The 23,359-nt window shown below is 34.4% G+C and overlaps 1 protein-coding gene across 1 annotated transcript in view; it reads left to right on the top strand.

The window, feature by feature from the left end:
- The window catches only part of LOC134846033 (ephrin type-A receptor 7-like), a 42,145-nt gene that overhangs the window by 11,737 nt on the left and 7,049 nt on the right, over positions 1 to 23,359 (top strand). Inside the window, exons 2-11 of the mRNA XM_063863206.1 lie at positions 6,906 to 7,014; positions 7,845 to 7,888; positions 11,282 to 11,412; positions 12,958 to 13,299; positions 13,829 to 13,998; positions 16,602 to 16,770; positions 18,302 to 18,675; positions 20,864 to 21,154; positions 21,718 to 21,939; positions 22,161 to 22,352. Of these exons, the coding sequence (XP_063719276.1) occupies positions 6,933 to 7,014; positions 7,845 to 7,888; positions 11,282 to 11,412; positions 12,958 to 13,299; positions 13,829 to 13,998; positions 16,602 to 16,770; positions 18,302 to 18,675; positions 20,864 to 21,154; positions 21,718 to 21,939; positions 22,161 to 22,352 (2,017 nt within the window). The 5' untranslated portion in view covers positions 6,906 to 6,932. The remainder of the gene's footprint in view (positions 1 to 6,905; positions 7,015 to 7,844; positions 7,889 to 11,281; positions 11,413 to 12,957; positions 13,300 to 13,828; positions 13,999 to 16,601; positions 16,771 to 18,301; positions 18,676 to 20,863; positions 21,155 to 21,717; positions 21,940 to 22,160; positions 22,353 to 23,359) is intronic.

The raw sequence follows: 23,359 nt of genomic DNA on the forward strand, positions 1-23,359 counted from the left end.
TAAAAAAAATTGTTTTCCTGATCTAAATGCAGAAAAAAAGCCCGAACAGCCGTGCAAGAATAAAAAAAATCTGAACGAAAAATAGAACTTAGGCATATTCACATTCGGTACCAAAATAGTCCAATTGGAAAACAATTTTTGCAGAAAAAAGTCTAGCAACAGCAAAAAAAAATGTTACAAAATTTCAAAACAAATTTTCAGACTTTTTTGCAGAAAAGTTTTTGAATAGTTACTATTTTATTCCCGAAGTGGCAATAAAAAACTCCAAAACTAATTTTACTCGAGTAAACTAAGTTTTAACAGCTAAATTAAGCATAAATAAGCTTTTGTAAGCCTGCTTAGCCTGAACTCATTTGCTTGAAATGAGACAAAAATCAAAAACTTCAAACAGGTTTTTATGAACAATGAGAAAATTTTTCAAACTTTTTAAATGTAGTTCAAATCAAATAGGATTTCAATGTGATATATCACTCGACCTATTCCGATGATTGTTTGTGGTATCAGATTTTGCGTGGAAAAAAAATAAAAAAAATAAAACAAACCCGGATACAAAGTTCCTCCACCTTTTTCAAATGGTCGGAACAAAATTCTTTAAAAAAATTAGTGTTAAGTAAAAAACAATAAGAACTAATTTATGCGCGAACAGTGTTGAATGCTTCAATCTCACCCTGAGTAATCAAAAATTAAACTAAGAAAACGAAAAATTATCCTTTTTTTTTTTAAAAAAAACATCTAAGCTTCTACAACAATATTTGCTCTCCATACAAATTAATTACTTTCAAATTATTAGGATGCTTTTAAAAGTATGAAAATCCACAAATCTATCGAGAAAAAAATTTTTCTCTTTTTTTGCAAATAATTGTGGCTTTTTAATCTGCTTTCGTTCATGAGATAAGCAAAAAAATTAGACACGTTTTTTTTTGTCACTGAGAAAATTGTTTCTGATTAGACCGTAGTACAGTCATGCTAGTCAATTGTTTGTACTGCACATTTGGTGGACCACGTTAAGATCCTTCCCTTCCCCTCCCTGGTTCTGAGTTCAGTTTTTCAGCCAATCAGAACATCATTTTACACGCAGCGTTTAGCAAATTTGGTTTAAATACAACTCTGGGGTTGAGGATCTTAATTTGGTCTATTTATGGAGGGGGAAATGTCAATTTGATCCAAGATAATTATTACCTTTCAGTAATAATTATGGAGGGGGAAATGTCAATTTGATCCAAGATAATTATTACCTTTCAGAAATTGGAGAACTTAACAAAATCGATTGAATCTGTTTAACTTTTGTTCCAACGCAAATTCACGAAGAAGTTTTGAAATTTTTTCCCAACATGAAACAGGTGTCAAATACGAGTCCCATTTTGTATCATATGGAGAATTTGCTGTAACAATTCGAGATGCATTAAAAAGTTGTGAGGTTTTTTCATAAGTGATCAATACTACATACAATGTTTTGTAAGTTTTAAACTCAGCATTTTCAGCATTGTTATAATTTCGCAGTTACAGACTCAATTTTAATTCAAAAAAAGTTTAAAGCGCCAAGTATAAAGCTCGATTCATTTTGATTTTGAATTGTTTGGTCTGTGAAAGATTTTTAATTAAGTTGATGTCTCATTGAAGAAAAAAAACCTAGACGCAAATTTTAAAATCATAGCTGATTTGTTCAAATTTTTAAGAGTACCAAAACAAACAGAAGTTGTTCTGGTCTTATGATGAATTCTTTAGATAGCCTGAAAAAAAAACTGCTAATTCTTTCTGTATTTTTAATGTAATAGCACACGATTTCTGTGATAGCACACGATTGCCAATTTTAGATTTTTTTTGACGCAACACTAATCGATGCAATACTGCGCTAAAAATCAAAATATTTGGCTTATTTCGTTATTTTTTTGATTTGTTATAGAACTGGTTTGTCGTTTAAAAGCTTAAAATTTTATAGAACGTTACATTTTTTTTATAAATGGATAATTTTTTTTTTGCATAGGGATTTTTTTGCATAAGAAGTTTTACGCACGCGTAAAGAATTTTTTGCGAAAGACATTTTTGTATAACAATTTGGAACTCTATTGTTTCGACTTCTGAAAAAAAGTTATGAAATGTTTGTGCTCGGGGTTTTTTATACCCAAAATTTTGACTTTCATCGGATAGTTTGTGGTGGAATTATACATACAATTTGAAAAATATTGATGCCCTCCTAACTTCAGAAATTTTACCAAAAAAAAAAATCCGCTGTGAGTTTTTTCTTGTTACGTTATGGGTTAAGTTTTGAAAATGCCATTTTGAAAAATTTAAAAGAGAATTTTCATGAGCAGGGGCAAATCTAGGATCTTCTCGAGAGCAGTGGAGATGAGGGGGAAGATTGCAAAAAAATTTGGGAAATTTTATTGGCCTTTCAGGTCGACGAAATTGGTTTTATAAGTTCTCCCAAATGACTCTTAAGACCCTATTTGATAAACTTTTCTGCACCAGAGGCTAATTTTAAAAAAGCGGACCAAAAATAGCTTTTAGGCGCTGTTAGAAAAAACTCAACGAAAAAACCTCAAATTAGTATGTCTTGGTGCCAGAGGCGCCTTAAGAAAGTTTTAAGGTTCGGTTAGCCAAAAAATTAATGTCTCAAAATTGTATCAAAGGGAGGATTCTGTAGGTCATCAGAGGGTCGAAAACCCCCCATCCCCCCAATCCGCCATTGATTGAGTGCTTTATTGTTTGAGGTGTGCTTTATTGTTTGAGGTGTGCTTTATTGTTTTTCGCAAAATTGAGTCAGGTGTGCGCAGAGTCAGGTGTGCTCATGCGCTGAAAAATTGAATCAAATAAAGCTCCATGGATTGAAAAAAGGTTTTATGCACTAAACAGCTCAAAATTAGCATTTATACATCTTGAACTGAACTGAAGTTAATGTGGTTGTATCTGATTGGCTAATGGAATTAGCATGTTCCAGCATTTCAATTAATTGTTTGTTCAAGCAGAATAATTATCAGCGGAAGCGACCGAAAACATCGAAATTTTGTTCTGAGACCATTTTACTGCACTTTTCTTGACTTTGGCTCGATACTAATTTTAATTATTTGACAAAATTCCATATTTTCAGATGTTTCGAATAATTTTTTTATCTGCTTGAAAATATTGATTAAAATGCTTGCCGTGTTGATCGAGTTTGATTAGCTAAAATTTGCTGCGAATATCCCAAAAGTAAGTTAGAACATTCACGGCGCGGCTTTGATGCGAGCAGTCTTGGTTGGTACATTGAAGTACCAATTAGGATCTTTTCTATTTATTTCACCCAAAGATCATATCTCAATTTAGAAAACTAGTGAAGGGAATGCGGAAACTTGATTGGTTTAAACTAAAGTAAAAAGACTCATTAATTTTACCAGAGAAATTATATAATTTGCTGCGGCAATTTTTCTGCAAAAATCTTCCCGGGTCGAGGCCGGGACTTATGTTGCGACCATTGCGACTCAAAATGGGTATGTTGCGAGTTTGCGTGACCGAAGAATTTTTATGCGCAACCCAAAAAATGTATGTTGCGACCATTGCGACTCAAAGTCAGTATGTTGCCACCTTGTGCGACCGAAGTAATTTGTGCGACCCAAAAAATGATGTTGTGACTTTGACCGATCCAAAAAAGCTACGTTGCGATCGTTGCGACTCGTTGCGGGCCTAGGTATGTGATTTTTATTTCGACCGACTCGACCCAGGCTGGATATGTTTTGGCCGACTAGACCCAAGCTGTCTATAATTTGAAAATGTTCGACCGAGGAAAAACATTTCGACCGAGGAGTTTTTTCGACCGAGGAAAAACATTCCGATTGTGCTCGACCGAGCAAAAGCGTATCGACTGAATTAGACCTAGTGTTTTTTCAACCGAGAAGCGTTTGGACCGAGAAAAAAATCTCGACTCTGTTTACGACACTGTGTTTGTCCTATACGCTGAAAATAGGTTTCGTACGCTAAAAATGATTTCAGGGTAAGCATTTTGATCTACTTGTATATGTTTGGATATAAGTACTTGGGTGTGTAATTATGGATTTTGCAATTTGTATGCTGATGCAAGCAAAACAATCTGACAAGACTTCCAATACTTTAACAGCTCGAAACTTTTTACAATTCGCTCGACTGATTTTGCGACTTTGCGCGACCCATATTGCGACTTTGCGCGATGCATGTTGCGACTTTGTACGACCCATGTTGCGGCTTTGTGAGACTCAAGCCTCTTGCGGGAGTTTAGAATCTCGGTCGCAGAAAGCCCGTTTTGGCAACCCAATTCGGTCGCAACATGAGTCACGGACCTCAGCCCGGGTTGTGAGTAGGAAAAAAGAACCTTTGAACTAAACAATTGGGTTCATTGCTCTCGCGGCTTTGTCTTTGAGATAAAATGAACCTAGCGGAGTAGGTGGTCAAGCTATAAGTTTTTCAGAAAAACAAATTTGAAAGGTAGAAACTTTGTTGACTAAAAAACTATTCGAAAATTTATATTTTCAGTCAATCGGTTCATTCTGTTGTTGAACTGAACATGTTTTGCCCAACTGAACACAATATAATATGATATGCTTTTAAGAGATTCCTGCTTCTATTTGAAGTTTGGATTATTTTTGTTCCGACCACTAAAACTGGGATCAAACTTAGGCCTGAGGTGTGTTTTTTCTAGCAAAACGTTGAAAGCTTGAATTATAGCAAACAAACTTTGTTGAACCTAATACCCGAATTGATGCTCCCAGCATTCAACCTGGAGGGTTGCAAAAATGAGATATTTCAATTCATATTCGGACAAATTCTAAATTGGAAAATGGAAAAAAAACTGGACAAAATATTTTGTTTGAGGCTATTTTGGAAGAATCATTTCATCATTTTGTCAGTATAGATCACAGAAAAGACAGAAAAACCAGTTTGGTCCAACAACTGTTAAGCTGCGCTGATAATTTGAGATTGATATCGTCCAAAAAAGAACTTACAAAAATTCCTTAGAAACGAGAGTCACGGAGCCAGATAGCTGTTTCCAGAGGCTTTTCTCAATCTATAGAACAGTAGAAGTTTCAGTGGATGTCTCAAAACAAATCTGTGAGGATTTAGGAAATGAGAAAGCAAATTAGACGATACGAAACTAACTGAATTTAGACAGTTTGTGTGCAAAATGCGTGAAAATGGTTACGAGCTTCTACTTAGCTTGTCGTTTAATGCCCCACAATTCTGTATATCCTTTCACAATTCTGGAGATGTCCTTAAACTGGATATTGTCAAATAAGGGGTAATTAGGGGATTAGGGGATAAATTACTACAGCTGTAATGAATAGAAAACACTTTAAAAACAATCGATAGTACGTTTGCCCACTTCTTCTTTTGTGTCTGGAACTTCTGAATGAAATTGATGAAAGGGAAGCTCATTTGAGTCACCGGCCAGCAAACTGGAAATTTCACTAGATGAACAAACTATCCGTTAAGTCGAAAAATTTAAGAATAAAAAACACGTTTATCTTATTAAAAGTTGAGAATTTACCCAAAAAAATTCTTATTACTTTCTTGATCGCTTCTGACCACAAAAACGCCTACAACTATCTGAAATAACTTTTTGTTTTTCAACTTTCATAAATCGTTCGAGTTTTAGGTGTTTACAAATTTGATGAGTTGCGTTTCTGTATCATAAGTATAGCAACAGCATTCAGCAATTCAATTCCATTCATATTTTGTTGACTTACATTATGCTGAAATACTATCCAAATTTCAAGATTTCACATGTTTTGCAAGCTGCATATTACAAGGAATAGGCATTTCTCTCTACTCTAATTGGCTGAAAATAATACGTAAAAGGTCTCTTTATTAGTTGGACGAAAGGCGAATTATGAAATTTTACGCATGAAAGAAGCAGGATTAAATCTAAGTCTGCTGAAGATAAAGAAAACGAAGTGTGATTACTTTCGAAGAAACAGTTCAAAACACTAACTGTTCATCTTCATCTTCTGTTTTTCTTTGACAATTTCTTAACTTTTAAAATAATTAAAATCGATTTTTACGAATTTACTTTACTTTTGCTCTTCCAACTATGCAAATAATATTTCCCAAACTTTCTCTCTGATAGCAACTTCAAAGATCAACATCCAGTTTTGACTGCTTTGCTTGCGGATAACCGATTGGTGTGAACTTTTTTGAAAGGTAAGATTTCAATTCAATGGTCATTTTTTTTTAATTTCGTCATTAGTTTCAGGGCTGAATTAGCCTTGTCAAATCAATTTTCAACCGCCTTCCTTCAGTGTGAATAAACTGAAACTGATGCATGCAGATGATCGAACTTTTTTTCATTGAAAATATTTGTTCATACTGTATCTCAGCGTATAAAATGTCAGGTTTGGCGGTTGGTATGTTGAAGGGACAATTTCGGGTCAATTTTTTTGGGACATTATTGATCTAAACAGAGTTTTTGCCTTCCGTTTTTTGATCGAAGGAAAAACAATTTTGTTTCAATGGATGTGAACTTTAGTTGCTCAACGGTAACCGGTCGTTTAAGTTTCGCTTGAAGATCAAGGTGAACACGAATTGACCTCTTTCATCTTGCGTTTTGAGCGGTGTGCGTTTTTTGAAGTTATCTGCAGCCGGTGGCGATTTACCACAACAACTGAACCAATTCTTCTTCAAAAGTAACTATTTGAAGCATAAAATCTTCATGTAAGACAAACATATTCGAACCCGTTCTCCTTCAAAATTTGATTGAAATAATTAAGAAACCAATGAATGACTAATGACATGTGAACCCTATTTACTAAAAATTGTTGACGGGAGTTGTTGACCTAGTTATTGATATGACGGCTCACAATTAATGGAAAATGAGACTTCATTCATTATATGTCAAATCCATTGTTTATGTATTCCATTGTCTCTTTGAGATGTTGAGCCAATATTGATGGATGTTTCAGATTGGATCCTAAACCTATTCTCTAGTTATGACGAGGTTCTCCGTAATAATTCTGCTTCAAATTTCCATGAGTTTACTGGGCTTCAGTTTGGCAATCAACTCACAACCAGGTAATGCTCTAAAGTTGTCACCTGATCACCCAAAGGTTACAGTTTTGAAAATCCAGTTTTGTTCCAACAATCTTTTGCGCCAATGTATATTAATCAGAGAGCGGAGAGTTTTTTCGGGTAAAACTCTCCATAAAGGCCTCTAAAAAACGCGTACAAAATGCTCCTAAATCCCCTCCTCCCCTCCTCCCCCTCGAGAAATCCTATATATTCCCAGTGCACCTGATGGTCATTCAGATTTGGACACTTTCATTTTAGTCGAAGTAAACGCGACTGCCATTGAAAATGAATCTAAAATTACTCTCAAGTTTTGCTAGTTGCTTTCTACCAAATTCGAAAAAATAATTGAAATGATAAAAAAACTAGCTGAGATACTGCTGTTCAGTAACGCTGAAAAACTTGAAAAAGCAATTGTAGAACAACAGTTGTAAACATCACACGAAGATTTGTTCTCTGGTGAAAAATAAGTAGGAGTTTTTGAAGCAGTTATGCGTAGCATAAACCGCTTGACGCCAATTCGAAGTGTTGTCAAAGTAGCACTTTTCATAAATTAAACAAGTCAATCTTGTAAATCTAAGTACTTTTTTCATACTTTTGTTGGTAGAGAAATGAAACTCTTGAGAAGAGATCCTTTTGTAAGTTTTGTTTTGAATGCTTCAATTATAAAACCCATATCCAGAAACGGAACATTCGAAATAGGAAACAAGATCTCTTATCACCCCTCCCCTCCCCTCCTATGGTATAATTAAGAATCACCCGTAGCATGCACAAAATATTTTGGTCTAATAGTTTAATCGAGTTTATGGACGATCAGGAGCCAAATTCTGTTTCAGGTTTAATGTCGAATTCATGGCAACCTATGGGCGGCAAACCAGGGGTATGTATTAATGACATTTACCTTTAGAATTTGTCTTTTTCTGTCGGCATGTTTCATTGTCTAATTAGTACAAAAGAAAAGTTTATCTGGCAGGCTTGGCATTTATAAAACCCGTTCGTTATTTTTTTTGCAAATTGCAAATATATTTTAGCCTTGAGATTTTTTCATTTATGGAATCTTAGATGTTCTTAGAAGTAATTGGAAATTGTGAAGTTCTGTGTTGCATGTGGCATTTGAATTTTCGTGGCATGTGAGGAAAAGCCTTTATTTAATTATAAATTTTTATTTGAAATTGTCCGCCCAAAACACCCTCCCTCAGCCCTAAATTTAATAAAATGTGTCAAAAATGTCAGCAATCCTGGCATTAAAAAATGTTTTCAATTTTCACTTTTTAAAACCTGAGACTGCTTGTTTGACATTTGGTAAAAATGTTTGACATGAGGTAAAAATGTATTAGGGAAAAGAACTAACAATTAAACAAATCCTTTGTGGCGAAAACTCTACTCCTACATACTTAAGAGAAGTAGAACCTTTTCAGTATTAATGGGTTGACGTATTTTTTTGAGGCCTATGACCAAGTGTACTATTCTCAAACGTCAGTTGTACTTAAATAAGAACCCTTTTATAATGTCACAATTGATATTCTTTTTCCTATTTTGCCGAAATCAAACCCTTGCACTGGGTTTAATTACAAGACCTAAATTCGGCAATTTTTGTTGTTTTTGACAAGAAGCCCGTTTTTGTTTCCGTCATTTGGGTAATTTCAGTCCCAGAGGGGAATTTCCATTTCCTCTGTGGTGATCGCGTTTTCTTTTGACTTAAAACCCCCACCCAATTTGAGCTGCTAATTACAATTTTCACTTTTGAATTTGTCGAGTATCGTTTTTACCCATTCTGCGAGCGACATTTCACCTTTTGATTGGGCTACATGAATTGTTCTCGAGCTTCCTTCATTTTGTTTTCCCAAATTGAGGTCTGGATTCCGGATAGGTGCTATAACACCTCGATGGCCCTCAGCCCTAAAATTTTGACAATTGAAAGAACTGAGAGCGGTAATTCAATCACCTAATTTTCATCCGCCTTCCGACTTTTTTTGGGACAGCGGCGCCTAATTACATTTTATTTTGTATACATCTGAGGGATGAGGATTGATGTTGTCAATTTGTGAAGATATCGATATGTCAGTCGAACTAGAATTAAAACTCGGCCTGAATTAGAAGATCACACCCCCCCCGCCCCCTTCATTCATGCGCAACACCACCTCGCCTTTGCACAGGGCTTGTTTTCACTTTTGCTAATTGTAATGCTTTTATTTTAACAACGCAAGTATTATTTTCTGAATGGTTAATATTTTTGTTTCAATAATTGATCTTTAAAATATGATAATACTATACTGCTAATGGATGATTTTTTCAATGCGGAAATATGATTTTTCTGCGCGAACCTTTTTCTTTAATTGGCAAATCTTCTGGCTAGATAAACATTTATGAGGATTTATGCTGTGCGTATTGTTCACAGTTGAGCTAATTTCATTCACCTTTTCTCACGTCGTAATTTATTTATGACTTTTTTTGATTGAATTATGTAAAAGGTGGGAATAAGTTAAGTTGCTCGGCCATCGCTTGATTGATTAGCTCTAGTAATAATAACGAAGTTATAAGTGCGGGCATTGGTCGGATGTGCACGCCTAATGGATGGAAAAAGACTCATGAAATATTTATTAGGCTCTCTCAAAGAGTTGAATGAATTTCATCCTGCTAAAAAGTAGAAGCAACCCTCGCTTTTTCATTTCTTGAGCTCTTTCATGAATATAATGCTAACTAGGTTTATTATTAAACCGTCAAAAGACTTTCAGTCTGCAGATACAACTGTGTTTTCTTTTTTCTTCGTTGATCTTGGGTTTTTGGTATTTTCAGAACAAAATCCGCGTCTTTAGCTATTAGCATTATCTGGGGCAAAATGAGCAACGAGCAAACAGAATGCTAAAACAACCCGCCTAACAATTTCCCTTTTATCTGATGTTTTCATCCTCGTAACCCATTTTTTCTTAGGAGACATAGACTAATGTAGCCATTCTAACATTGACTTACTTCGCTGAGATAGCTAATCCATAACATTTTTATTGACTGACTGGGAAAGAGAGGTTTCAATAAAAAAAAACAGGATATGCTCTTGAAAGTTGGAAAAGGCTTATAGCCTTGACCGTAATGGCTGAATTGTTCTCAGAAAATATAATATTGATTTAGGTTAACTGGATATTAATGGCTGCCCAATAAATATGAAGAATACGATACAAACTAGTTTGAAGTGAAATGATTAATAGTCTGAGTGGGTTGTCCTATTTTTGACCTTAGCCGTAGCATGGAAGTAATAATCGGCAGAAGAAAGAAATTTTCGGAGTATCTAGATTTGAAACCCACCACATGGAGCTAAAATTCAAAGAATTACTTTTGTGCAAGTTCATACTGAACCCCGCAGTAAGTTTAATTAATTCCATACCGGATAAAAGAACGTTGTTTTCGCGCCTTGTCAAGTTAAATCGGACTACAAGAATGAAATATTAAAGGTTCGAATCGAATAAGTTTTATTTTTCTGATAAACAAAGCCTGGTAAAAGCATGTTTTGGTGTTTAGATGTAATATTTTCTTCCATTTTTTTTCTTTTTTTTTCGACCATTTGAAAAATGAGAACTTTGTTATTCGGGTGTGCTTTAGATTTTTTTTCGTTTGTTTTAGTACGCAAAATTAGGTACAACAAATAATCATCGGAATGGTTTGAATGATATACCAAATTAAATTACAGCCCTTTGAGGTGTGATTCGAACGACCTAAAAAATTTTCGAAATTTTTTTCTGTATCGAGAAAAACTTGTTTGAAATTTTTGATTTTTGTTTTTATTTTCGAGCGAATAAAGCGAGCAAGCAGGCTCACAACAGCTTATTTCTACTAAAATTAAGCCCTGGAAACTTAGTTTCAAGCAAATAAAATTAGTATTTGGAATTTTTTAGCGCCAATTTGGGAACCAAAAATTTTGAAAAATTTCAAAATTTTTCCAAAAATAATGAAAAAGAAATGTTTCGAAGTTTTCTTTTGATTATTTTTCTAATTTTTTTTTCAATAATTGTGTCTAATTTGCCGATATTACTTTGACTGTTGAATATGTCTAAATTATAGTTTTACGTCAGATTCTTTTATCACACCACGCAGAAAAAAAAGGATAATTTGGAAAAACATTTTTTTGTAGTTTGTTAAAGACTATGGACGGAACATTCTGTGCTGCTACTTGCACAGTAACCGGCTACCTTTGCTTCTATTTTTGTATTCTTCTCAATTCTTCTGTATTTTGATGATATTGAATGGCTGCGCATCCTCTAAACGTAAGCTTGTGTTCTAGTTTTCGCTGACGTCTGATGGATCTTTCGAAGACGTGAGTGGTTGCAGCAATCTGAATTCAGTTAGCTACTTGAGGTACTCGGAGCGCTTCCGGAAGAACGAATGTGCGTCAGTCGCCTCTTTTGCTGGAACGTAAGTAAACTTGTAGAAATATTGATTAATTCTGAGTTATGAATTGCTTTTATGGTTATATTTACTCACTGAGTTTGCGTTTAGACATTTTTGTAGCAGTTTTTTCATGACTTTGCAACTTTCGATATCTATAAAATATTTTATGGATCCCTAGTAATATTTTGAAAAACAGCAAACCCGTAAAATTTGAATGCGTTTAGACATTTTTGTAGCAGTTTTTTCATGACTTATCAACTTTCGATATCTATAAAATATTTTATGGATCCCTAGTAATATTTTGAAAAACAGCAAACCCGTAAAATTTGAATTAGTCCTAAGCTTACTGGCGATCGCACTCAGATTAGATCGCATATATTACTGAACGTTTGTTGAAGATCTTTTCCTTAGCTTAATATTGAATACCCAATGTTGATATCAGTTTATTTGTCAATTAAAACATTTCTTGGCGCGCTCGTCCATAAAAGTAGGATACCCAATCGTGAAATAATATTTTCAGACGTGACCAAACTAAACAGATACATTTTTTGCATTGACTTACCCATTCTTCGATCTACCCGGGAGTGTAATCGCCTAATGGTCTCATGTTGCGCACCTATTTCGTCAAATTAAACCCCTGTTTACAATTGGGAAACATAAAAATAAACAATATATTTTAACACCCGGTCAATCAATGTTAGTTTTTATCGCATATTGACTTGAGGCTTTCGGACTAAATTAGACTCGTTTCTGAAATGTTCCTGCAACAACATCTTGATACTGGGATAGTTTATTTGTCTAGTTTGCAAAATGAGCTAAAACCCTTTCATGCAAATCTTGTACCACCCTATCAAAACGCTTGTTAATAAAAGGCAATAAAATTCAAGAATGGATAGTATTTGGAAAGTCCCCGATTAATGTTGTGAGGTGTCAAATATGTGTCCAATATCAACAAAAAGCAATAAAATAGACATGCCTCGTTTAACCCGATACTTGAAAGAAGGGACCCTTACGTTATTAAACAGTGATTTTATTGCACATATCATAATATTTATAAAGGCGGCTTGAAGTCGATTTTTATATATCCCAGTTTCAAATGCTGAGAGGTGAAAAGTATCCTTCTGAAAAATGACATCCGATAAATTCACCTGTGTTTTCAAGCATCACTCTCAAAACAAGAGACCAGTTATAAATATTTAAATTTTATGCCCGTGCATCCAGCATTCTCAAAAAGTCACTGATACTTTTTGCAAGTGGTCATCAAATTAATATTTAATCGCAGTTTAACTTAAAATCATCTTGTCTCAATTTTCAATGTTCAAATGTTGAAAAGTTCTGAAGTAACTTGTGTGGCAAATTTAAAAAATACATTTTTCGAAATTCTCGTAATATTGTGCGAAATCAAAGAAAGCTTTTCATTCAATGTTTTTGTATAATGGGTAAATTTACTTAGCTAAGACTAGACGAATACTATTCCGCAGCCAGTATCAAGAAAATTTTCACGATTTTTTTGATGTTCAATATTGAAAGGTATTTGTATTTAAAAAATGATATAATTTCTGTTTTCAGATACATTCCAAATAACAAAACTACAAAAGTGAACTTTTCAATGGCACCAGTGACAACGTACCAATTTGACTCTCTTGAAACCTCCAAAGAGTTGAATTTTTCATATTCGATGATACAAGAGAATGGTATGGTTGTGCTGTTTGGCATACCGGAGCGATTCACCAAGAAAGAAGACTTTTACTTAGTCATAAAAGCGGAAAATTTGTGCGGGAAACTGATTTTGGATACGCCCAACAATGCTGCTGGGAAGCAAATCGCGATCAGTAGCGATACTTGTGCAGCAGAAACCAAAGCGTTTGCTTACTATCCAGAAACATGTCATCACTCCAACGCTACTAAAAAGTGAGTATTTTTCTAAGACGGATTGTTCGAGCAATTTGTTTGTGAAAAACTAAGGCGGAAATAGGCCCTGAGATTATTTGTGTGAGTTGGATTAAGATTGTGAACTTGAATTTTGCTGTTTTTTGCGTTTTTTATTAAGGGTTATGAACATTAGTGAAATCAAAGTTTGCTCGCGCTCAATTTTGGTTTTTGCTGTTTGACTTATGAGTTCTTAAGTTCTTATCTTTTCTTTTGTTGAAAAGGCAAACTCCAATATCGGGAACAGCGAATTGTAAAGGTCACAAAAAACGTGATCAGTTTCTAATTGCGAAAGAACATTTGATTTTTAAGATTTCGCAGTGGAATGGAAAGTTTACCCATTGATCAAATTGGGTTATTTTTATCAAAAAATCATTAACTGCAGTTGAAAATTGCGGAGTTTTAAGGGCATATTTTTAATCCGTGAAATTCTGATTTTTTTCTGTTTCTTTGTGCTCATTGACACTTTTCTAACTGTCCGATGATTTAAAGAAGTTGTAATGATTCATAGGGCAAATATAACGGGAAGGTGCGTAGCCAATGCAGTTGTGACGTCACCAAGCGGGATTCCACTAGCGAAGTGCTTCCATAACATGGATCGTCCATATATTGGACCGGGCTCTTTCTGCGCTTGCAAGGCTGGATACGAACCAGATGACCAAAGGCCAGATCAATGTTTCAGTTAGTTTATTTATGATCAAGCAATTTAATTAGTTTTTTTTTTATCAGTCAGTCGTTTATTGCAATAGCCTCCCGCTGGCCAAATTGGATTTTTAATTTTCATCTAATTGATTAACTAGGTTATTTTTGCTCGCACGGTTCACCCATGTTGGTGTATCAACTGTTTGTCTAAGTTTTAGTGTCTATAAATGATTTTAAGTTGTGTTTCATATTTAGTCTATGTATATTTGGAAACAAAGTTATACATTTCTTCATTAGTAAAGTCTGGTCATAAAATTTAACGATCGTCTCTAATTTGAAACATGGAACCCAACCCAGGTTCCAAAGCTTAACTTCGTAGACATACTCTATTGCCGGGGATTAAGTTTACAAAAACAGTAGGACCGGCCAATCTGTTATGCTTGATCCAACCGCCCTAAATTTGTTGTGAGGGTAGCGGTTTCATGCTTACTTCAAGATTTATTTTAGCATAAATAGATTTTTTTATGACGTAGGTGGATCCTGATAATAAAACTATCGCCTGTCAGAAGTCTTTTGAATCATTTGCTGCCTATTTGACACTACTAGTTTAATCGAAAGATCGTAAATACATGAAACGAGAAAATTAAAAATTTACGTGTAATTGCATAAGTTGAGAAAACGATTTCTTGCTTCATCGAGGTTATGATTCTGAATCAAACAGAAGGAATTTATCTATGATATAATCTAACCTAATATGATTTTTATGAACTCACTATCAGCAGTACACAAATCATGACCGTAGTATGACTTTTTTGCAACGGGAAAGAGATTTTAATTTGACCCAAAAAATGTTTAGAAGGTATTTATAACATAACGGATATGTTCGATTTAGCCAACAGATCAACGGCAGGTTATTGGCGTGTTTTAAGATTGTACAACAGACAGGTCGCCGTGAACTGTGTGCAAAGGCAATGCTATTTGTTAGAGCTGCCATTGAAATATTAATTAAATCGGGGATAAGTCTTGAATATTTCCATTACTGAGCCTCAAGTGGTTGTTGTTGGAAATGCAACGTTTTGAACGTTACAACAAAAAAATAAACAAGGAGGATTACGTAGTTGAATTGGCAAATCCGAATTTTCACAATTGCATTCAGTATTTTAGCTCAAAATGCTTCCAAAATTAGATGAAAAAGCTTTTAAAATCAATTTTAAACACTTAATTAGCCTTTAAAAATCCCACGGCGAGGTGTTTACTTAATCCAATTGAAGTAATTGGGAAGGTTTAATTTGCACTCTAGGAAAATGGAGCTAAAAATTTTATGATAAAAATTGGCAAAAGAGGCTTCAATGCATATTGCTAACGTTTAATTGGAATAGATTTACGGGTTAAGAGGATTTTGTTGAGGTTTTTCAAGCGCACCTTTCTATGGAGTCAGAAGGGATTACATGGTTTTATTGGCAGGTTTTTCCCCGTCAAGAAAGTCAAAGTGTTTAAATTGCCGACGCGTACCTTAAAAGCTGAATTTTGAAATGTTAATTTTAATCTGTGATGCACGAAGTCTATGGAAAATGAAAAATAGTCATTTTTAAAACGATCTACAAAATGCATGCATTCTTCTGAAAAGTTGCTTGATTTTGAAGAGAGTTTTTCCGTTTTTTGGGGTCATTTCCATTTCATGAACGGCATGAAGTTGTGCAATGTTTCCCGGGCATAAAATTGATTTTAACAATGGATGTAGAGATTTTTATCATCAAAATTCAACCCCGGTTCTACGTTAGTTTTTTGTTCGTAAAAGTTTTCACGGCTAGATAACTGGTCTTACAACATCAAATTAAGCTTGAATTGCTCTTCTTGGACTTGAGCATAACCGTGGCAAGAGAAACATGTCACTATATCAACGTACGATGCGATATAATAGAGCTAATCAGAGGCGAATGTGCCCAATTGTCCTACCTGTTAAGTCAAGACTTCTCAACTGCCATCAGCAGTTAGGAGTAAGTGTGATAAACAAAGAGTACGCTTATTGGATTAGATTTTGTAGCTTAAAGTTACTAGCTCAGAGATATTTTAAATTTATGGATCTAATTGGAAAACTCCACGGCGAAATTGAATTAAAGATTCCTAATGCCTATTCATGTCAAATATTACTTCCGGTATAATTGTTTGATCTTTTCAATTATTTGATCATCATCATAATAACAAAGTTATTGAAGTCTTTTCTTTTTTGCTAAAAAAAATTGGAAGACTTATATCTACATTCAACCGTTCAGTTGCGTTTTATTACTATTATTATCTCCCTTCTCCCGTCTCCAATGATTTGATAGAGCAATAGAGCAAAAATTGGCCCTTTGTTGGGTATAAAGTGCCGATATCAAAGATTGGACACTGCTTTAAGCGAAAATATTTATGCGAAATTATTTAATATCTTCTTTAAATAACAATTCAAAAAGATAGCAAATTCTGCCGTGAAAAAATAAAATTTTCTGCAAAAAAAGTTCGTTTGAAGTTGACAAATACATATTGAGTCCAGGAGAATTTCGACTTGAATTAACATTTTGATATAGCTTACATGCTGAATAGAAAATTGAAGTTAATTAAGGCAGTTAATATAAAAAATGAGGTTTTGCTGTGTGTTTCAGAGTGTCGTCCTCAAACGTACAAGGCATCAGTTGGCAACATGCGCTGTTCGCGCTGTCCCCGGGGATCAATGTACGACGAAGAGACGACAGAACGGTGCAAGTGTGAGTTGGGTCTGTTTCGTCTGAAGGGAGACCCGATAGGTCCATGCAACAGGCCACGCAAACCACTGTTAGTCCACTCTTTAAAATATATTTGATTTTTTCACAATTAGGATTTCAATTTCATACTGGATTTCAAATTTTCCATTTTTCTGTAGATCTCAAAAAGTTTACGAATATTTAAAAATACGCGAAATTATTTGCATAATTAAAAAGTTGAACATTTTTTCTTAAGTTTTCAACTATGATATTTAATGCGTAGGCGGAACATTTTTTACAACTAGCTCCGTATTTTTTTTAGTATTTAATGATAACCAATTTTTTTCGGATTTTCCTTGTTTTGGAGTCGTGTTGGTAAAAAGTTTTTAAAACACCTTGCACTAAGTTTTTTTGACAGCTTTGGAAGCGGCAGCCATTTTTTGCCGATTCTCAAAAATTTTGATTTGTACTATAAAACTCAAATACAATTCGAATTGTGCTTAAATTATGACTTGATGCTCAATTCCCGATTCGATGCAAAATTCACTTAGCAGCTGGTTTTGATCTCAGAATTAAATCCGGTCGGTCTCTGTCAGAATCGTAAATTAGTTTTGACGTTTAGATACTTAGTTCTCCAGACTGCAAGCAAATCTTCTTCCTTTTTTCATTTCCAAACATCCGGTATAAAACATCCTCATTGGCGACAACTTGTACGAGACATAATGAAAACCGGATAAGATCAAAAAAGACACGGCTCATTGTTATGGATTTTTCAGTCAATACTTTAAATTCAAGCGTGTTTTTTTAAATATTTTTAATTCGAATGATCAGATTAAAAACCGTTTGATATTTTGGATCTTAGTATCATTTTAAGTACTAAGATCCAGTACCAAAAAAATTGCATGTAGTTCTTAAACAGGGGCACAACAGCGGTTCGCCGTGATGAGCTGTACAGCTCTTGTGTTGGTCCTTTCCCCCGTGGATAAATGGTCTTAATTTAATTTTACTTTTATTTGTCTTTTTAAGCTCAAAGTTTCAAATTTGACTGAAAGGCAAAAGATATTCAAAATGAGCTTGTTATTTTTCGAGTTTGATCATATCACAAAACATGCTGTGTTCATTAATAAAATTTTGATATTATTTCGAACAAAAAGTGACAAAGTTGTTGTTGTTGTTTTGCTTTCATGTATATTAATTTTTATAACTTCAACTTACGGCGTAATTAGCTTGAGTCCTGTAAAGAACTTCTGAAGTTGTTTGTTTTTCTAACTTTGACCATAAATCTTCGAGTAGTTTAATCAGCTCAATGCTAATATCAGCCGCTCAGTTAATGAAAATTTAATATAGAGGTGACTTTTAATATCATGCTTGGGTGAATTTTTCATTAACAATGGGTGTCGCAAAAACCAAGAATAAACTTGGACTGACATTTGTCAATATTAACATGCTATATAAACATGTATGGCCCAATAGTGGTTGTTTTTAGACTGGTTAATATAGTTCCTCCTCCTCACAAGCAACTAGCACCAATCATCGAAAATCTGAGGTCTCGCGAACGTCCTTTGTTTTAAATTAACATCAGGAAATGTTTTTTTCTTACTCATGAACGTAATGTGTTCTAGGAAAGTGATTTTAAAGCGAGACTACACGTGGGCAAACATCTCGATCCCCAGAGACGACATTCAAGACGATGTCCCTTATGTCGCGTACGTGTACGAGAAAAAAGAATACCCGCAATCACTACCTACGGTCTCCAAGTACATTTCGCGGTCTCGGCCCGAAGTCATGATTCGAGATCTGAAACCACACACTGAGATGTTGGTGTTTGTTTGCGACACGCGAGAACTGGACTACTCGCCGATTATGAATCCAAATTATGATCGAAATCCGAGCTTCGAGGAAGATCGATTTCATAATGTGTTCATTTCCTCGAAATCAGAAGGGGATTGGAAAGCATATGGATGTGAAAAGAGCGAGTTCAAAACATCCGAAGACAGTAAGAATATTCATTTTAAAAGAATAGAAAGTCAGTGATAAGAAAGTCAGTGATAAAAACATTTGAAGCCCATATCTATTTTTGGGCTTCGAATGTCCTACGGATTGGAAAGACTTTGTTTTTCTTTTGTGATGTTATTCAAACTCATTTTGAATAACATTTTGCTGTGTTCGTTTTTAACAAAAAATCCATAGCACCAAATTTTTGGACCTCATCAATCAAGAGTGTTGCGATTTAAAACAAGAGTTGACGGTTGCTGTGCAATAGGCACAAAAGATTTGATCACATTAATAAAAATTTGAAAACTTTTCTTTCAAATGTGTGTCGTTTTTTCCGTGAAAAGAAGAGGCACAAAACGAAAACTATAGATTTTTTAAATTAGTGGTATTGGACTGGTTTTCTTCGAAAAACAGAAATAAAAAAGTTTCAAATTATTTAACTTGTTTGCATCTTTTTAAGAGTCACTCAACGTAGTGAGGACTTTTACACAGTGCTGATTTAAATTATCTGGACGAAACAAGTAAATATAAAACTTGTTTTTCTCAAATTTGGTTAACTTTAAACAAAAAAAGACGAAGACCCCAATCTTGCTTAGAATTAATATGCTGTAAATTGTTTTGCGAAATTCGGGCCCAAAATTTTACCCCAAAATTGATCAATTTTGGCTTTTATACTAAATCAAAAATTACGCCAAAACTATTAGTTCAACTTCTGACAAAATATATCACAGCCAGCCTCTTGGAAAGTTCAACAAATTTTAAGAAAACTATTATCTTCTCAGCTGTTTAAACTCAGCTGAATTTATCTTCTCAGTTGAATTTATTTTTGTTTGATAGCCAAAAAATGTCCTTTTTACTAAATAAATCTCCAATTTTTTAATTGAAAACAGTTTTCGAACGTTTTACGCCCATTTTTGGGGATTACACATTTCTTAACTTTTTGGGGCACAAAAGAGGCTTGCTGTGGTATATTTTGTCAGAAATCGAACTTAAAGTTTTCGGCGTAATTTCGCAAAAAAAATTACAGCATATAAAGGCTGCTAAATTTCTAAGCGAGATGGGTTTTATCGTTTTTTAAATCAAGCCAATTTGAGAAAAATGCCTTTTTAATTTAAAGTTTCAATCGTTTTTAATCGATAATTTAAATCAGCCCTGTATGGGTCTTGGTGATTTTTTACTCGTTTTCTTTTAGGAAAAGTCTAACATGCTCTAATAGCCACAGATCTCCATTCGTAGATATTGTATTTATGAATGCCTTTGGGTATATATGCACTTTTTGAGTTCAATTGAAATTCATCTGCTGAAAGTTATGTAAATAGCACTTTTCAAATGCAAACGTGGAAACAGCGCAAAAAAGTGAACATTTTTGGTTTTCGAAGTTGGACTTTAATTTTTCGATTTCGCAGCTGAGTAAAAACTTTCGAAATTTGAATTTAATTTTTTGATTTCGCATTTAAATAAAATATCGAAAATGAGGGTTTTTTTTGTTTCCTTTCGATTGACTCTTTTTCAACTGGCTGTTGGTTATGTATACAAAATCGAATAATCAGTATTTTTATCTGTTGTGAATTAGCATTTAGAAACCTCACATAAATTATAATGTCTACTATTTACTCTTGTTTCTGACTAAACGTTTGGAGGGATGGAATAGTAAGTTAGGCATTGTTTTTAAAAGTTTTCGATTATACAAAATTTACAATTAAGCATTAATGAACGAAAGGAAGACTTATTAAGGTCGTGTGTTTTTTTCTGAATAAAGTCTAAAAACTTGATCACATTGAAATTTGGTTTTTAGCGGTTTGAGTTTTGTTTTCTTTTCAAGCAAGCCTAATTCAATTTTTTGCTAAATGGAAGGTAAATTATGCTCTCTATTTATGAAAGTGTAAGTGCTATGAAAAACGTCATTGACTTTTCATTTCACAGCTAAATATAAAAATCACTCATTGATCCAGTTTTCTCAATTGGGTCAGGCTTACCAAAAAAATTTCAGTGATAAAAACATTTGAAATTAACGGAGCTCTAACGTGATGTTTTTTTTTCTGAATTTGAAAAATGTTCAAAATAAGTCAATCATTTTTTCCGGATTCTTTGAGTTCATTGACACTTTCAACGTTCTGTTGACTACGTTTTCAATTTTGACTCAATTTAGAAAGCGACTTTATTAACGAAGGTTTTTTTTTTGTTTGCAGTTTCGATAAGAGATCTCTCAATCGACCCTGTGGGATCCCCCACCAGTCCCAAACTCCTGGTCCAGTGGTCTCGACCGGAGGCCCTCGAAAAAGCAGACCACTCTTTCCGCTACCTGGTGGACATCATCTGCGATGGTAATTCCATCTGGATGTCAACTGTGGATGCCACCCAGACGTCCCTGGAGTACCCGGTGTCAACTATCGAGGGAACTTACAGAGCAGATGTGAGATTGGAGCTCAATGGGATGGAATTGTCTAGACTGAGCAGTAAAACTATCACTATTAACTCGGGTTAGTAAAGTTCCACTGTTTGTTATAAACGTATCAATCTATTATAATTCAAAAAAAACTTGTATTTTTGAATAAAATCGAGCCGTTTAGGATATATCTTCGCTGATATGGGTCATTACGGTAGGTCCAGTTTAAAACTATTTTAACCACTCGATAAGTTTTAGAAAGCTATTTCACCCGCATCGTCTAGCCTTCAATGTAGTTATCGAAGTATAGTTTAGGACGCAATGTAAGATGCAATGTAGCCGCGAAAAAATATATTCTACCTTATTTGTCATCATCAAAATTTCTTTGAGAGATGTCACTTGACATGTCTTTGGACCGGTTGACGTATGTCAATCGAGTCCTATGTGGTTTGAGTTAAAATGACATTTAATTAACTTGATCAACTAGTTTTCAATCAAAATGTCTTCATTGTTCGAAACACCTTCAGAACCAAATTTTGATGAATTTCTATGAAGGTTTTAAAATTTTTGTATTTAAGTGTATTTTGAATGAATGGCCATTTTGTGAAGTTGAAGGACATTTTTGTTGAAACTAAATAATATTCTGAGTTATTCTAGAAACTTCTACGGCCAATATGTCCACTCTTCTGGTGACAGTTGTTGGGCTGATTCTGGTGATTCTGTTTGTCGTCTTCCTCTTGGCAGTCATATTCTTGAGAGCCAGACGCGACAACATCTTCCCTCCTCCGATTCCAGGCAGCAAAAGTCACCACGCCACACTAAATATGTTCAACTATGATCCTATCACGAATGTGACTACCAACACATACGACAGTGAAAGTACGATCACAGAATTTAGTTTTAAATTTCTTAAAAAGATGAATTCAAGCAAGGATCCTCAATTTTTTAACTCTACAAATTTGAACATTACTCCATAACCGTTCCCATTCATTACACGGTTAATTATAACATTTATTATGCTTAAACTTTGTTAAATTTTATTAATATTTTTTGTTATTGCAGTGCTTTCAATAGACTCTTTTAATGAATTCTAATTTTAGAGTGGGGAACTCTCTGCTTCGATCAGTCGCCAGCAGCTATTAGATTCATGGAACCCGAGACGGAACTCCTTCCGCTCTATGAAAGTCGCAACAAATCGTGGCAGGATCTCTTCTCCGCTCTGGAGATCGTCCATATTCCCATTTCAGATCTGGACACGGAAAAACTACAGCATTCTCAGATGCTATCGAAAGGTACACACTCTATTTTTTTCTTGTTCCAGCATTTTCTATAAAATACTGAAAAAAAGTTTCTTTTTGCTGGGAACAAAAAAGTGCATGCGGACATGAAGTAACTTGAGCTTGAGCAAACGGTCTATGAAAAGGGGCTGGTCCAAAGGTACAAACTTAGTTTGACTTAAAACTGAGCTGGGAGTCATTCATAAAGGTGACATTTACTAATTTGAAGATACTAAAATTTCTTCATTTGTAAATAAAATTTCTCAGTTGGGCGTTATGAATAATCAAATCTATGCGAAAATTCACACGCCAAATCTAAGTGAATTTCAAAAATTAATTTTTTTTATCACCCGTGTCATAAATATATGTATGCTAAAGATGTGCAATTACACAAAAGTTATGAAATCAGCTTTTGAACGTGATTTTGGTGAATATCACCTGTTCGTTAAAATATACAAAATGTTCTTTTGTCGGCTTACTAATTAAGATTCATCATCAGCACCTCTCGAAAAGCTTTTATCGGGCGGCTCAAATCTTGTTAGATGGTATTAACTACTGCTGGACTAGCGAAGCAATTAAAAGGTGCAGTTTCGAGTGTTTTAATAACAGACTAATCGACTTAGATGAAAGAAAACTACTGAAGTTTTACGTCAACAAGACCACAACAGAAAGTTTATATTATATTCAAACTTCAATGCTCTTTATAAAAATGATAACCAGATACTGTAAGAGGTTAAAATAGTTAGCAGCTCACTGATTTTGAGTTATTTCGATCCTCGGCACTTAGTTCCGCAATAACGCCGATAAAACTTTAAAACGTTCACCATTCTTACCAGGAAAAGCATAAAAAAAGTTATTCAACTGTTCATGGAGATCCCTTATACTTCACCCCATGTTGAAATTCTGTGCGCATTTTTGGTGGTAGCAAAAAAAAAACAAAACAAAGTTTTTTTTTTTCGTTTTGGAGTTTTTTAGAAAGTGCATCCGGGCGTGAACAACAAGTGCTTGGAGGCGTGAAGTAA

Source organism: Symsagittifera roscoffensis, chromosome 5 (assembly GCF_963678635.1).
Source record: "Symsagittifera roscoffensis chromosome 5, txSymRosc1.1, whole genome shotgun sequence".
Lineage (NCBI taxonomy): Eukaryota > Metazoa > Xenacoelomorpha > Acoela > Convolutidae > Symsagittifera > Symsagittifera roscoffensis.